Source organism: Etheostoma cragini, chromosome 4, assembly GCF_013103735.1.
Source record: "Etheostoma cragini isolate CJK2018 chromosome 4, CSU_Ecrag_1.0, whole genome shotgun sequence".
Taxonomy (NCBI): domain Eukaryota; kingdom Metazoa; phylum Chordata; class Actinopteri; order Perciformes; family Percidae; genus Etheostoma; species Etheostoma cragini.
Window position 1 is genome coordinate 2,434,739 of NC_048410.1, and position 13,888 is coordinate 2,448,626.

Consider the following 13,888-nt stretch of genomic DNA (forward strand, 5'->3'; position numbering starts at 1 on the left):
CAAAGAGTGAAAAATTTAAAGGGGTCTGAATACTTTCCGTACCCACTGTATATATATATATATATATATATATATTTATATATATATATATATATACACAGTATATATATACACAGTATATATATATATATATAAATATAGCCTAGGTACTATATGAGGAAAGTTGCAGCACGATGTGACTTCACCTATTAGTTTGTAACAGAGACAGCACTCTTGACAGCGTCCCACACACACACACACACACACACACACACACACACACACACACACGCACACGCACCCTCTTGTGGCTGAACTTTGTAAGACCGCTTCCCCAACTCTTCTCTAACTGTGCTTCCTTTTCCTGCATGGAGACACACACATTTAACATTTACTAATACCCGACATGTTGCTATGGTGTTACAGTAAATGAAAACAACGTGCAAGTTGTTTTCATTCATCAATGTGTTAGGGTAGAGATTTATTCATTTATGGCAGTGGAAATACTTTAGTGTTAGATTTCAAGATACTGGATTTGTACTTTGATGGTGAAACCTGTACCCGTGACTGTTTGTTACTGTGTTTTTTTTAGTATGACTGTTTTTGTTTAGATTTATATATGATTGTTAAAACAAAACTTTTGGTTATATGCACAAAAACCAAATAAAGTAAAAAAAACAAAACAATGTTGAGTGGAGAGTCTCACTCAAAATGCTCTTTAATGACACCAACAATCAAGAATATAATAGAAGATGCAGCTAAACATAGTCTCGCATCTCCTCGTCTATGTCGACGCCGTTTCATTTCCGGGGTTGTTCAGGTGCCGCGGGAAATTCCTCCGGATGTCCCTAATTTCGTCCGGATGTCCCTAATTTCGTCCGGATGTCCCTAATTTCCTCCGGATGTCCCTAATTTCCTCCGGATGTCCCTAATTTCGTCCGGATGTCCCTAATTTCGTCCGGATGTCCCTAATTTCGTCCGGATGTCCCTCATTTCGGCGGATGTCCCTCATTTCGGCGGATGTCCCTCACCTTCTGCTTTCTTTGTTTTGGGATTCTAAACTCTGGTAGATTTACGAGGAGTGTGGTTAGCTGCTCCTCAGATCTCTGCAGGCCATCGGGCAACCCTTTTCTTTAAACCCTGGAAAAACTACTTTTAATACTTATTATTGGCCCACCTATTTAAGTTCATATTTTGCATCTTTCATGAATCTGTTGATGATGCATGTACATGTATATGTTTCTATACTTGTTACTAGTTAGGATAAACCTACTTATTATGTAATGTACAGTACATTGATGAGTAGGCTACAGTAGCCTATTGGTCTTCTGTAGTTGTCTTTTTATTTTTATTCAGATTAGTTGTGCTGTGGCAGTTCCTTCCTTTCCAGATCCTGTGATGTCATAATGACACATTCTAGAAGAATGTTACATTATGACATCACAGAATCTAGCACACGTGAAGAATTCGGACACTGTCTATCTGTCTGATGCAAACCAAACATCTAGTAAGCTTTCCCAGGACTTATTGAGTGGAAAGATTTTGACTAACGTGTGTGGGGGAAAAAAATGGATGAACAAGGAGAAGCTTCAGCCAAATTTGATTTACATAGAAGTGAATTGGAGAAAAGGATGCACGGAATGGCGTCTTCAGTCTTAAGTGATCTCCGCCTGGAGGGGAAACTGTGTGATGTGGTGATCAAGGTGGGCGACGTTGACTTCAACGGCCACAAGATCATCCTCTGTAGCTGCAGCTCGTACTTTCGGTGAGTACAGGTTGTCTCAGCAGAGACTCCGTTAAGACTCTGTCAAACGATCACAGTGTGGGAACTGCATCTGAAAATCAACATAAACACGACTGTTGATACAGTTCCTGATGTATTCATGTCCATCCCTCAATGTTTATATATTACTTACTCTGATGAACATGACACTCAGTAGAAGTTTCCTTTCCTCCACTAAGGCTGGGTCAAATATGGTGTCAATCGGCCACTAGCTGGAGCCGTTTTTCGAGTATTTAAAAAAAAACTAGCAAATTTGCGATATATCCCATATCTACTGTAGAAAAATGGTCTTTCTAGCCATGGATAAATGTAATAAGAATGTAAAAGGTTTTCATTAGAGACCTAGTATGTTTTTTAATGTGTGCTTATTGCAAAGAGCTATATGTGCCGTCATGGAGGCGGTGGTTACAAGTTCTTCTCCACACTGTAACTGCATTGACAGATAAAGTTGAATTTAATTTACATTTATTTTATTTTAATGAATTGCTATCGTTCATGTAAACCCACTGTTTTTGACAGAGCAGATGTGTTTTTCGGAGCAGTAGAAGTAGTAAAGTTGTCCCGATTGGATAAAATATTCTATGTAGTTGTATGATCATTAACATTTTGCTGTTGGTTTATTTGTCAAACTTAAGGCCCGGGGGCCAAATGCGGACCCTCGCAAGTTCGGATCTGGCCCGCATATCAATTTAGATTCACAATAAATTCAGGCCCGCCTGTGCTCCAAACCAAAAAGACAAGAAACTGTTTTCAAACTATTATTACACGACACTCAAAGCAGAATTTGGCAGATTTGCCGACTTTGACAAATCCCATAGAACCAGAATTTTTATTTAATATTCAGGCTTGTGAAACAGGTTGCTGTAAAAAAAAATGTTTTTCATTATTTGCTAAACTCTAAGGTAACAAGGGAACTTTTTTGCTGACTTTTTAGGGCTTTATGTTGACCAAACTGTAAGTAAGAAAGCTGTAGGACACATGCAATAATACAGTCAAAAATATTTGACTTTCTATTAAATTAAAGCTTGTCAATAAACTTCACATGTTGGCACTTAATGGGATTCTTATTTTCCAGTGTGGCAGTTAGTGAACTTGAGTTCGACACCCCTGGTTTATGGGAATATATTATCTTGAAAATGCTTTGTCACAACTTAGCTGTGATCAAGCATGCACTGAGGTTTGGATTTGTTGCTATAACAACAGTTCCAGGTACATTTTACTCCAGGTTTGTGGAACAGAAAAATCTGCGTTTGTGTCAAATGATCAATAATTAAATCAAGCTAACACAGTTGTCTTCATGTGAAGAACAGTCTCATTTTCCTTGGACCGTTTGGTCCAAAAGATACGCATGGCTGACTTTCTGAACCCTGATATTCTCTAAATCCTGACCCCATAGCACTCTCTTCACCGGTGCCTGGGCGACTGCAAAGAAGCAGAGGTACACTATCCCTGGGGTGACGCCTGAGATGATGCACATCCTCGTCAATTATGCCTACACCCACGTTGTTGCCCTGACGGAGGATAATGTGGCGGAGGTTTTGGCAGCTGCAGACCAGTTCTTGTTCTCTGGGATTGTTCAGACGTGCTGCCTCTTCCTGGAGGACCATCTTTGCGTGAGGAACTGCATCGGCGTCTGGAGGCTGGTGAACTTCTGCCACTTCCCGGAGCTGAGCCACAAGGTCTTTCGTTTCATCCTGCACCGCTTTGAGGAGATAGCTTGTGTCTCACAGGAGCTCCTGGAGCTCTCCGTGCAGCAGCTGGCAGCGATCATCGAGAGCGATCACCTCAACGTAAAACGAGAAAACACAGTGTTTGAGGCCGTGCTCCGCTGGATCAACCACCTGCCAGACCAAAGACAAGGTCATATCTCCGAGCTGCTGCCCAAGGTAACTAATCAATGGGGGTGGTGCGTTTAGGTGCTGAAGGGGGAGCCAAAAAAAAGGTTGAGACCAGTTCAACTCAACAGATATGTCTGACATTAGATCTAATTGGACTGTTTCTAATAGGGCTGCAACTAACAATTATTTTCATGGTTATTATTATCATTATTAGGTGTTTGGTCTATAAAATGTCAGAAAATGGCAAAAAAAGGTTGATCAGTATTTCCCAAAGCCCCAAAATGACGTCCTCAAATGTCTTGTTTTGTCCACAATTCAAATACATTATGTTTACAGTCACAGAGGAGTGAAGAAGCCAGAATGTAGGCCTATTCACATTTATTAAGCTGGAATTTAAGAAACTTAACTGTTTTATTTTATAAAAAAATAGATACTCAAACCAATTAGGCTAATCGATAATCGAAATAGTGACAATTATCTAATTAATTCATCTTTGCAGCTGTAGTTTGTAACATCTTATATGTGTCCAGGTGCGGCTGGGCTTGATGACCATTAATTACCTCCAAAACAACGTGATGGACAACACTGTGGTAAAGGAAAGCATCGAATGTATACCCATCATCAACGATGCAGTGACGGAAGCTATGGCTCTTAGGAATGGATCCCCAAAAACTGTTTCCAGTAACCAGCTGAGCCGCCCACGCCTGCCCTCCACCATCGTACTGGTCACCGGAGGTACAAACGAAAGTCTGACTGCGACCAGCCTCCAGGCATACGATGTCCGAGCTGACTGCTGGGTCACCGTGAGCGCCGGGGAGATTTACCGCACTCACCACGGTGCTGCTTCCCTCAACAATTCTGTGTACTTAATCGGTGGCTGCAGCGTCGATGACACTTACTTGAACACGGTGCAAAAGTTTGACCTCGTCACCTGCACATGGCACCAGGTGGCCCCCATGAACTTCTGCCGCTGCTATGTCAGCGTTGTCGTGCAGAATGGGTGCATTTATGCCTTTGGAGGCTTTGATGGAGTAGCTTACCACAAGAGTGTTGAGTGCTACAAGCCTGAGACCAACCAGTGGACCATGGTGGCTCCCATGCACGCAAAGAGGTGTGGGGCCGGTACCACAACTCTAAATGGCAAGGTGGGTGAGGCAGAGATAGTTGAAACAAGCAATAACTGAAAGAGAGACATTGCCACTGAATTTCCATGTTGTTTTTACTTCATAAATCAGTCTGACATCATGTCCATGTCTGGCTATACAACATAACTGGAGACATGGTTTAACATAATCTGCTCTTCCCAGTGTATTGCCGTGTGTGGACTTCGTCCACAGCACGGTTAAATGTTAACTGTCCCAAACCTGTCTGTAGATTTACATCTGCGGGGGTTACAATGGGCATCGCAGCATCTCCTCAGCTGAATGCTATAACCCAGACATCAACCAGTGGACCACGATCGCCCCCATGAGGAGCAGCCGTAGTGGCCTAGGGGTCGCTGCCTACAAAGATCGCATCTATGCAGTAAGTGTGTGGGATTTATATGTAGCTCAGAGGCTAGGTTGTATAGCCTACCATGTTAGTGGTGACTGGAGTGTCACTGGACAACGGGTTCTCCCAAACTTGTTCGTATGATAATCTAAAACAACATCCGATCGGTCACGTGACAGCTGGGTTTAGTGGTCTTTACAGTTAAATTCAGCCGAGAAAAGGTGACTGGGAGCCGGCTACAGAGCACTGGGAGCTGTTGTGGTTTCGGAGGCTGTTGCTAGTTGAGTTTAGCTGACAAAAGGTGACTTTGAGCAGGGTGTTGCAGCTGTAAGCACTCCAACAAAGTGCTGCCGCAAGCGACTAAACACTGAGGGATGCATAAATACACTGTGACACGCACAAGATTGTATTGCAATGATTTATTCTTCCACCCGTAAAATACAACTAGCACTGCAGTTATCAACTATAAAGTTACTATGTTTACTCCCGGGCTCACCTCCTCTCTGTCAAAGCATAAAAAACCCAGAGGAACAGGTGAAGCAAACAAAAATGTTATCACTTCCACTTAAACTGCGTTGAAAACGCCCATCACCTAAGTGCACACTGTAATAATCAGTAAATAATAGAAATGAGAACATAAATAACATATAATACATGGCTCCTACACAGAGTAATATAAGACAGACTTTAGACCTTATGGATCCTACATTGGGGAAATTGACTCATCGCAGTACCTCAAATGCAACACAACAAATAAAGAATAAACATTAAATATAAGTAGAACAGGAAAAAATACACAAAAATTATAATAGGAAATAAAAGATAAGAATAGAGTAAAAACAATGTGAGATCACGGTGCCCTGTACCTTGTTTTTAGGGTTTCAGGAGTTTCAGGGTTAAATAAAATCAAACTCTCAAAGCTTCCTCTATTTTTGTGTGAAAGTTTCAATACACTCTTAATTGCAGTATCACGTGACAAAAATACATCACAAATACTCAATCAAATTTAAAAAGTCTAGAAGACGTCATTCATGTGTGCAACCAACGTGAAGTCTCTTATTCCTGCAACCAGCTAGGCCATAGAAGGAGTCAGCTTACTTGTGACTCTTAATTTGAGAGTTTTAGCCCGATTGTACTTACTCTTTAACTTTTAACTCTTTTTTATGTCTCCTTAATCTACTGAAACACTCACATTTCCTTCCTTTCTCTCCTAGGTTGGTGGCACCTTTAGCGGGAACTCCCACCTGCGTAGTGCTGAGGCCTACAACCCTCTGACCAACAGGTGGACCCCCGTACCATCCATGAACAAACCCCGCAGCTACTTCGGCAGCGTGGTGGTGGACGACCGGCTCCTCGTGGTCGGAGGAGGCAACAGATCCACCACCATGTTAGATGTGGAGTACTATGACGAGGAGGTGGGCTTATGGCTCGGTGCCTCTGACATCAAGATGCCCCTCAGCGGCCTGAGCTGCTGCGTGCTGCATGGACTCCCCGACGTGGTGGAGAACCTGTTCCCTCGTGGTTTGCCTGATGCTCCCCAACAAGGTCGAAGGTGCCGAAGGATCCACTGACTCCCGTCTCGGTCCAGACAACGATCTATCGTGGCATTTTAGATTAAATAAAACGATTCTGCAGAAGAAGTGTTATTTTTCACATTATGTAGGCTATATTAAATGTTTTATTTATACTTTTACCTATAGGCCTATTTATATTGTGTATAAAGTTACCTGTTTCTAAATCAGTCTGAGTAGTTAACTAGAAATAATTTGGAGTTGCCATTCTGCAGTTATTTGTACACATATTGACAAAAAATGACACAATTATATATATATATATATATATATATATATATATATATATATATATATATATATATATATATATATATATATATATATACACGTGTTAATTACAGATTTAGCTAGATAAACAAATAGTGTCAGTGTTACATGTTTAAAGAAATAAATTGGAGTGGGGTTTATGATGAACTCTGAAAATGTAGCAAATGTTCCAAAAAATATAATAGTTAATATCAAACAAGACCATCTTTACAAACAACATACTAAACATAGCTTATATCGCACAAAAAATGCAGTTTTAATACAAGATGCCAGTAGCCTAACGTTTCCACGTGTATTAATGAATACACGCTATAAATAACGCTTATATCACACTTCTTTAACGGTCTATGAGCTCACGGCGGCCGCCATTATGGCTCCAGGGGCGATCCTCGTAAGAGCCCAAATGGCGCCGTGTACCCTTTAAAACCAGAAACCAATCAAATGCGTGGATTTTCCTCCTATCCAATCGGAATCAAGTTGGAGGGCGGGACCTGCGGAGCTAGGAGGAGCTGTTTCAGGGTGTTGTGAAGTCGTTTAGGCAAGAAATCTTGAGTGGGAGTTGTCAGGATCGATTTGTTGTGCGTTTTGTCCGTCGATTCGCACCGAGTACCACCGCGCCAGCCGTAGCCATGCCCGGGATAGAGAAGCTACCGATAGAGGAGACGCTGGAGGACAGTCCGCAGGTAACGGCTCTCTTCTCTGGAGGCTTCAGCTAGCATGCTAACGGTAGCCACTTGTACGGCTAGGCTAACTGTCTTTGTAGGCTGTGTGTGTGTTTGCCAACAACCAGCGAACAGTTTCCAGGTTCCACGTAGCATGCTAACCACTAACGGCTCGGCTAATCTGTAAGGCGGACAGTTTAAACCGGACACTTCAGCTGTGCATCGACATCGGACTGGGGCTGCTGGACCGATCAGCTGATGGGAGGTTCCGTCTAAATGTCAAGTGTCGCTTTACACAGATATGACCTATTTAGATGAAGTAGTTAGCCGGCTACTTCCTTAGCCTCTCTCTCATGGCCAAGCAGCAGCGTCACCCAGCTGCTTTATGTTGTCGGTAGACGTGTGAGAGTCACACACAGGTCAGAAAGCTGCAGCTGCACCCCCCTCCCAATCAGTACTTCTGTGTGTGTGTGTGTGTGTGTGTGTGTGTGTGTCCTGTATCATATCTTGCTGTGACATCACTGAGTGGGGTGTGGCCAGAGTTTGATACACCTGAAAGGTTAAATCTGTAGATATGGGGGTCGAAATTGATCAGATGTTTTAATTTAGTCCCTAAATCAGGAAGCAAGTCTGTCTCTCTTAAGCCACCCTGAACCTACTGCTGGAGAATCTGGATAACCAGTTGCTGGAGTGTTACTAAGGACATTTACTCAAGTAATAAGTTCAATTTTGAGCTAATTGTACTTTACTTCAGTATTTACATTTTTAGCTACTTTATACTTCTACTCCACTACATTTCAGAGGTAAATATTTAACTTTTTACTGCTCTACATTGTAGATGAGATAAAACCTTTATTGATTCCCAGCGGGGAAATTACAGGGGAACTATGCAGTTTTTTAGCTTAATTTGCATTAACTGAAAAGCTTCGGAGTCATTGGAATGGTTATATGATTTTATTTTTATCTTTAGAGAAACCTGTAGGGGGGGCTCTATAGAGAAACCTGTAGGGGGGGCTCTATAGAGAAAAAGGGCAAAAAGCAAGAAAACACCGTAGAAATTGCTTGCATAGCGCCCCTTTAAAGTGAATTGAAGCTGCTCTGCAGTATACACTGTGTATATAGGAAAAAATCTGCCTTGACGAGCTGCAACATTAAAATGATGAACATTTGAATGTGCCATCAATAATTATAACTCTCTATATAGGGTAAAATAGAGTTATAATTATTGATGGCACATTAAAATGTTCATCATTTTAATGTTGCAGTTCGTCAAGGCAGATTTTATATATATATATAATATTCTGAAATGTGACATTCTGCATAGTGAGTATTTTTATAGGCTTATACTTTTGGTTTACCTTTGTACTTTTTTTTTAAGGATTTGAAAACATAACTATATCTTGTCACTGAGTATTTCTGCACTATGGTATTGTTCCTTTTACTCATGTAAAAGATCTGAATACTTCGTCCATCACTGTGAATAACTGGTTAATTCAGTTAATTCAGGGTTTTCCTATCAGCCCGTCAGCGATATTTTGTCATGCTTTGTGATCCAATCTAGGACTGCTCAATAAAAATATCACGATTATTTAACACAATTATTGATTGGCTTTTAGAAAGATAGATTGCATTTATTGAACTTAAAAAACAGTGAAACAGTTAAACAAATCAACAATGAAAACACCTTGAACTGTGAAATTGAATGTTTTAAATTCCCCTTTCTCTTTAGAAACAGAAGACAAAATACGAGTTCTCTTGCAAAATATAATGTGCAAAACTTTCCCGATTACATTGTTTTTGTGATTGTTTGGAGCCGAAATCTCAATCAAAATTTGACTAATTGCGCAGCCCTAATCCAAGCGACATCATCAGAACCGTGAGACCACAAGAGTGTAATACACCGCCACTGATCCCTCTTTGTGATCCTGGACTCTTAGACCAGCTACCCAGCCACCAGGAATGCACTTTTTGTGTTTTTTTGTGTTTCTTACAATGACACATGACATTGCTGGCAAGCCAAAGGCAAAGAAGTGCAGTTGAGACACACCTTTAAAAGCAGTATTGTGTTGACGGGTAATGGGTGTAGATTTACATAGATAGGTATGGGTTGGTTCGACAGGTACACAAAGGATGATTTGGGGCCGTGACGTGCGGAGGTTTTATGGAGCGGTCGAGTGATTAACACCGGCTTCATTATCACCGGTTGTATTTTGTGTTTTACATGCAGACACGCTCCCTGCTGGGAGTGTTTGAGGAAGACACCGCAGCGATGTCCAACTACTGTGCACAGCTCTATCAGGCCATGCAAAGGATTTATGATGCACAGGTACACACACACACACACACACACACACACACACACACATATACTGTATATGCACGATTCTAAAGTTGCAAAGGTCAGTCGAATAATTGATTATTATTTTCAGACTCCTGCTTTTTAAATGGGAATATTTTCTAGTTTCTTCTCTCCTCTGTGACGGTAAACTGAATATCTTTTGAGTTGTTGACCTTTTGAGGACGTCATCTTGAACTTTGGGAAACATTGATCCACATTTCATAGACCAAACAAGTAATCGATTAATCAAGAAATAATGCGATTGTTATTATTACAAATTATTCGACAACAAATATAATCTTTAGTTGCAGCACTAGAGGATTCACAGGTGTAGTGCCACTGTCTTTGCAGGCACAGACAGAAGATCCAGGAATGTTAGTGAGTGGCTGCTGATGTGAAAAGTGTGTCTCCAGCTGTGTGTGTATCCTGTTCTCTCTTTCAGAACGAGCTCAGTGCTGCGACCCACCTGACCTCTAGACTGCTGAAAGAGTACGACAAACAGGTAGGCCAAGTCGTACCAGCCACCGACCTCGTGATCTAGCCACTAAACATTAGCCTTCTAACTGAAGCCGCTTACGTTATAACACTAGCTACTGGCCACATAGTCTGGATCAGCAGAAGTCCTGGATCATTTTCAGGAGAACACCTGACATCCAGCGTGTCCAACGTAAAAAAAGTCCGTTCTTTGTATGTTGCTGTTCTCAAACTCGGTTTGTTTCAGGGAAACAACAACAAACTTTGAATTAGCAAGCGACATGCAAAAAATGGCTACTAGGTAAACGTTTTAAAGGGCTCAAATTATGCTTTTAGGTGTTTCCCCTTTCCTTTATCGTGTTATGTATCTTTTTGTGCATGTAATAGGCTTCCAGAGTGATAAAAATCCCAAAGTCCCCCCCCCCACCCCCAAAGGGACTTACCATCTCCAACAGAAAACACTGTTCACAAACGGCTCCAAGCAGCTCTACTGTAGTCCAGCCTTTACTTCAGAGACAAACAGGCATCTCTTTGTAACGTTATAATGGTGAAAATGAAATGAAATGAAAAATGTTTTTGTTTCACATTGGTAACATAGACGGAATGAGTGGCACATACGTTAAGTAACATGCCAGTGTCCTGGACCCCCACTGGACATGCCGTAAAACAGAAGTTAGCTTTACAATGGTATCATCAGTCTTATTTAGCTAGCAACAGACTTTAAAATACTTGCCACTGGCCTTGTCTGTTAATTTACAAACATTTGCCTTAATTTGTATTAATATTTTGAATATTTTTCCATCTGCCCGTCCAACACGTTGATCCAAAACATCATGATTATTTTTTGCTTAATTGCTGCTGCAGCGATACACTTCTCACAAGAATCACTCTAATTCATTTCTCAATGCTGTTGATGTCGTCTGCAGCGTTTTCCACTAGGGGGCGACGATGAGGTGATGAGCTCCACCCTGCAGCAGTTTGCAAAAGTTATTGATGAGGTGAGAGAGAATACAAACACTGTGGAGGGGCCACACAGGCAGATTTGACCTGTCATGATTTAACATATGATATGACAACTTCCTCTCTCTCTCTCTCTCTCTCTCTTTGTAGTTGAGTTCCTGTCATGCTGTCTTGTCCACCCAGCTTGCAGATGCCATGATGTTTCCCATCACTCAGTTTAAAGAGAGAGATCTGAAGGGTAGGAAACACACTACAGACTAAAGATCTGACCTCTGGCTCAAACCTGATAGGCCGTGCACTATAACTTTCAGTTCTTTTTGTTATGAGAAAAACTCAGTAGCAGCTTTCTTCAGGATACTTGACTTGACTTTGTAAGACCTTAGACTTTGATGTCTTACACACAAGCATTAATTAATCTCAATTGAGTAGATCAATGAAGACAGTCCAGTTTCCTCCCCAACTCTGAGGTATGTGATATCTCAAGATATCAATGGCTCTAAAGAAAAGTTGGTCATCTTGAGCATAGTTCTGGGATGCATGACGGGCTATGTCACCTTGTTACACTGCTTACGCTGACCTCCAAAAGGAGATAGTCCTGCAACAAAACATTCCCTTGTCATGCCAGCTGTCTACATGGGCTCCCTGATTGAGACAGGGAGCTAAGGACAGAACAGGTTTGGATGACAGAGACTGGACTCTTGTCCCCAGCCCTGTGGCCTGTGATGACCTGATGTCTAACCTTTCCTTTAAGTCCTGTCATACCACAACACAGTGTTTCTGGAAATTCAACCACACGTTTTGTCTCTCTGCAGAGATCCTCACTCTCAAAGAAGTCTTCCAAATATCCAGTGATGGTAAGTTAGTACTGCTGCTTCAGGCTACAGTTAATATCATGTATCAGTAGTTGTGTTTTGTTGAGCTAAAAGAACAAAGGGTGCAGATCTGTGTGTCAGCAAGATTTGTCTGGGTCCAGATTGCTTGCACATTGAGCCATGCTCGGAAGATTTTACCTTATGTGGAATGTTTCCTTTGTCTTCATTTAGTTGCTGCGTTATGGTTTATTTCTAACGTGAAAGATTAAAAAAAATGTGTCTTGCCAACTAAGTGTCTTACCTGTCCGCAGATCACGACGTAGCCATTAACAGATACAGCCGCCTGTCCAAGAAGAGGGACAACGACAAGGTAAGAGACACTCAGTTATCACTAAGTACTTTAATCCAAAGCTTCTAGACTATTCTTTAATTTATAAATAATTCCCTAGGAAGTTTCCTTCAAAACACAAAAGAGGAAGACTACAGTTTAAAGCTCTGAAACTTTGATTTGAGTTTGTGTAGTTAGTTGGGATTAGTTCTTAAGAAGTTATGGATTTCTAGAGCAAATTCCTTGACACATCTCAAATTTAAACTTCAAAAGAATCCACTCAACTTTTTTTCCACACTTTTTTCCTCACTTTTTTTTAATGAAAATCAACAGCTAGAGACCTGAAACCTGCTTCAGACTGGAACGAGGCGTGTCTTAGGCTACATCCATACACTCTGTTTTCATTTGTAAGCAGCGTTTTGCGACAAAAACGTCTCCGTCCCTGTTAGCACTTCTGACAAAGCACATCACATGACCATTAAACCGGCATGTGCGTGCCGGTGTAAAAAGGAAGCAGATTGTCTGACGTTACTCTGCGGTTAAGAATCATGGACGTATGAGTTGAAAATACAGGAAATACTTTTGAGAAAGAAAACAATGGTGAAAAGTAAGAGCATAGATTTATTAGCTTGGACCGACGACGCATATCTGGAACAAACTCGCAGAAAACTGCAGGTCCTTTACAACCGTCAGCTTTTTTATGAATGGCCCTGTTGCTGAAATGTGCTTCACAAATAAAGCTGCCTTGCCTGTCCTGACCTGTGTCGTTTTTTCCGAAGGTCTCCGCTTGTCCCCGTTCAGACTACAACAGATCACCCCGGAAACATAGCGAAATATATTTGTTTTTCAACCAAAGCGTAGTAGTTTAAATGCTTAAAAACTCTCCTTTTACATCTGCAGCAAGGCATAAGTTGACCAAATGTAAGTGATGTTACCTTGATCCTGAAGTAAGAGGAAAGTCTTGTGTGTTTGAAGTTGCGTGCGGAGGCTGTGGAGGACGTCTACACCTCCCGCAAGAAACAGCACCAGACCATGATGCACTACTTCTGCTCGCTTAACACGCTACAGTACAAGAAGAAGACGGCTCTGCTGGAGCCGCTGCTGGGCTACATGCAGGCCCAGGTACACACACACACGCACACACACACATACGCACGCACACACACACACACACACACAAACACACACACACACACACACACACATGCACAGACACTGAACGTAAAGTTTTCAGAGCTGATACCAAGCCTGCTCACGTGTCTTTATCTTTATTTTTTCCTCTGCAGATCAGTTTCTTTAAGCTGGGTTCAGAAAACCTTACCCAGCAGTGGGAGGACTTCCTGGGAACCATAGGAACCAGTGTCCAGAAGTAAGACCACCAA

General features: G+C 41.6%; 2 protein-coding genes across 2 annotated transcripts in view; both read left to right on the plus strand.

Annotated features, from left to right (window-relative positions):
* The first annotated feature begins 1,453 nt into the window (after window positions 1-1,453).
* LOC117944053 (kelch-like protein 10) lies at window positions 1,454-6,714 on the plus strand. The gene is made up of 5 exons (XM_034870575.1): window positions 1,454-1,744; window positions 3,159-3,648; window positions 4,131-4,745; window positions 4,975-5,124; window positions 6,306-6,714. The coding sequence occupies exons 1-5, from the start codon at window positions 1,548-1,550 to the stop codon at window positions 6,660-6,662; spliced, it is 1,809 nt and encodes a 602-aa protein (XP_034726466.1). The 5' UTR covers window positions 1,454-1,547; the 3' UTR covers window positions 6,663-6,714.
* Window positions 6,715-7,401: 687 nt separating this feature from the next.
* The window catches only part of appl1 (adaptor protein, phosphotyrosine interaction, PH domain and leucine zipper containing 1), a 15,518-nt gene continuing 9,031 nt past the window's right edge, over window positions 7,402-13,888 (plus strand). The window contains exons 1-9 of the mRNA XM_034869477.1: window positions 7,402-7,615; window positions 9,822-9,920; window positions 10,375-10,434; window positions 11,333-11,404; window positions 11,517-11,604; window positions 12,179-12,220; window positions 12,490-12,548; window positions 13,482-13,628; window positions 13,793-13,875. Coding sequence (XP_034725368.1) covers window positions 7,562-7,615; window positions 9,822-9,920; window positions 10,375-10,434; window positions 11,333-11,404; window positions 11,517-11,604; window positions 12,179-12,220; window positions 12,490-12,548; window positions 13,482-13,628; window positions 13,793-13,875 — 704 coding nt within the window. The 5' untranslated portion in view covers window positions 7,402-7,561. The remainder of the gene's footprint in view (window positions 7,616-9,821; window positions 9,921-10,374; window positions 10,435-11,332; window positions 11,405-11,516; window positions 11,605-12,178; window positions 12,221-12,489; window positions 12,549-13,481; window positions 13,629-13,792; window positions 13,876-13,888) is intronic.

Excerpts from the sequence above, each read along its gene's own strand:
- LOC117944053 (XM_034870575.1), top strand. The coding sequence starts at position 1,548 with ATGGATGAACAAGGAGAAGCTTCAGCCAAATTTGATTTACATAGAAGT. Across the intron at positions 4,746-4,974 it reads CCACAACTCTAAATGGCAAG|ATTTACATCTGCGGGGGTTA; the intron begins GTGGGTGAGGCA and ends ACCTGTCTGTAG. Across the intron at positions 5,125-6,305 it reads ACAAAGATCGCATCTATGCA|GTTGGTGGCACCTTTAGCGG; the intron begins GTAAGTGTGTGG and ends TTTCTCTCCTAG.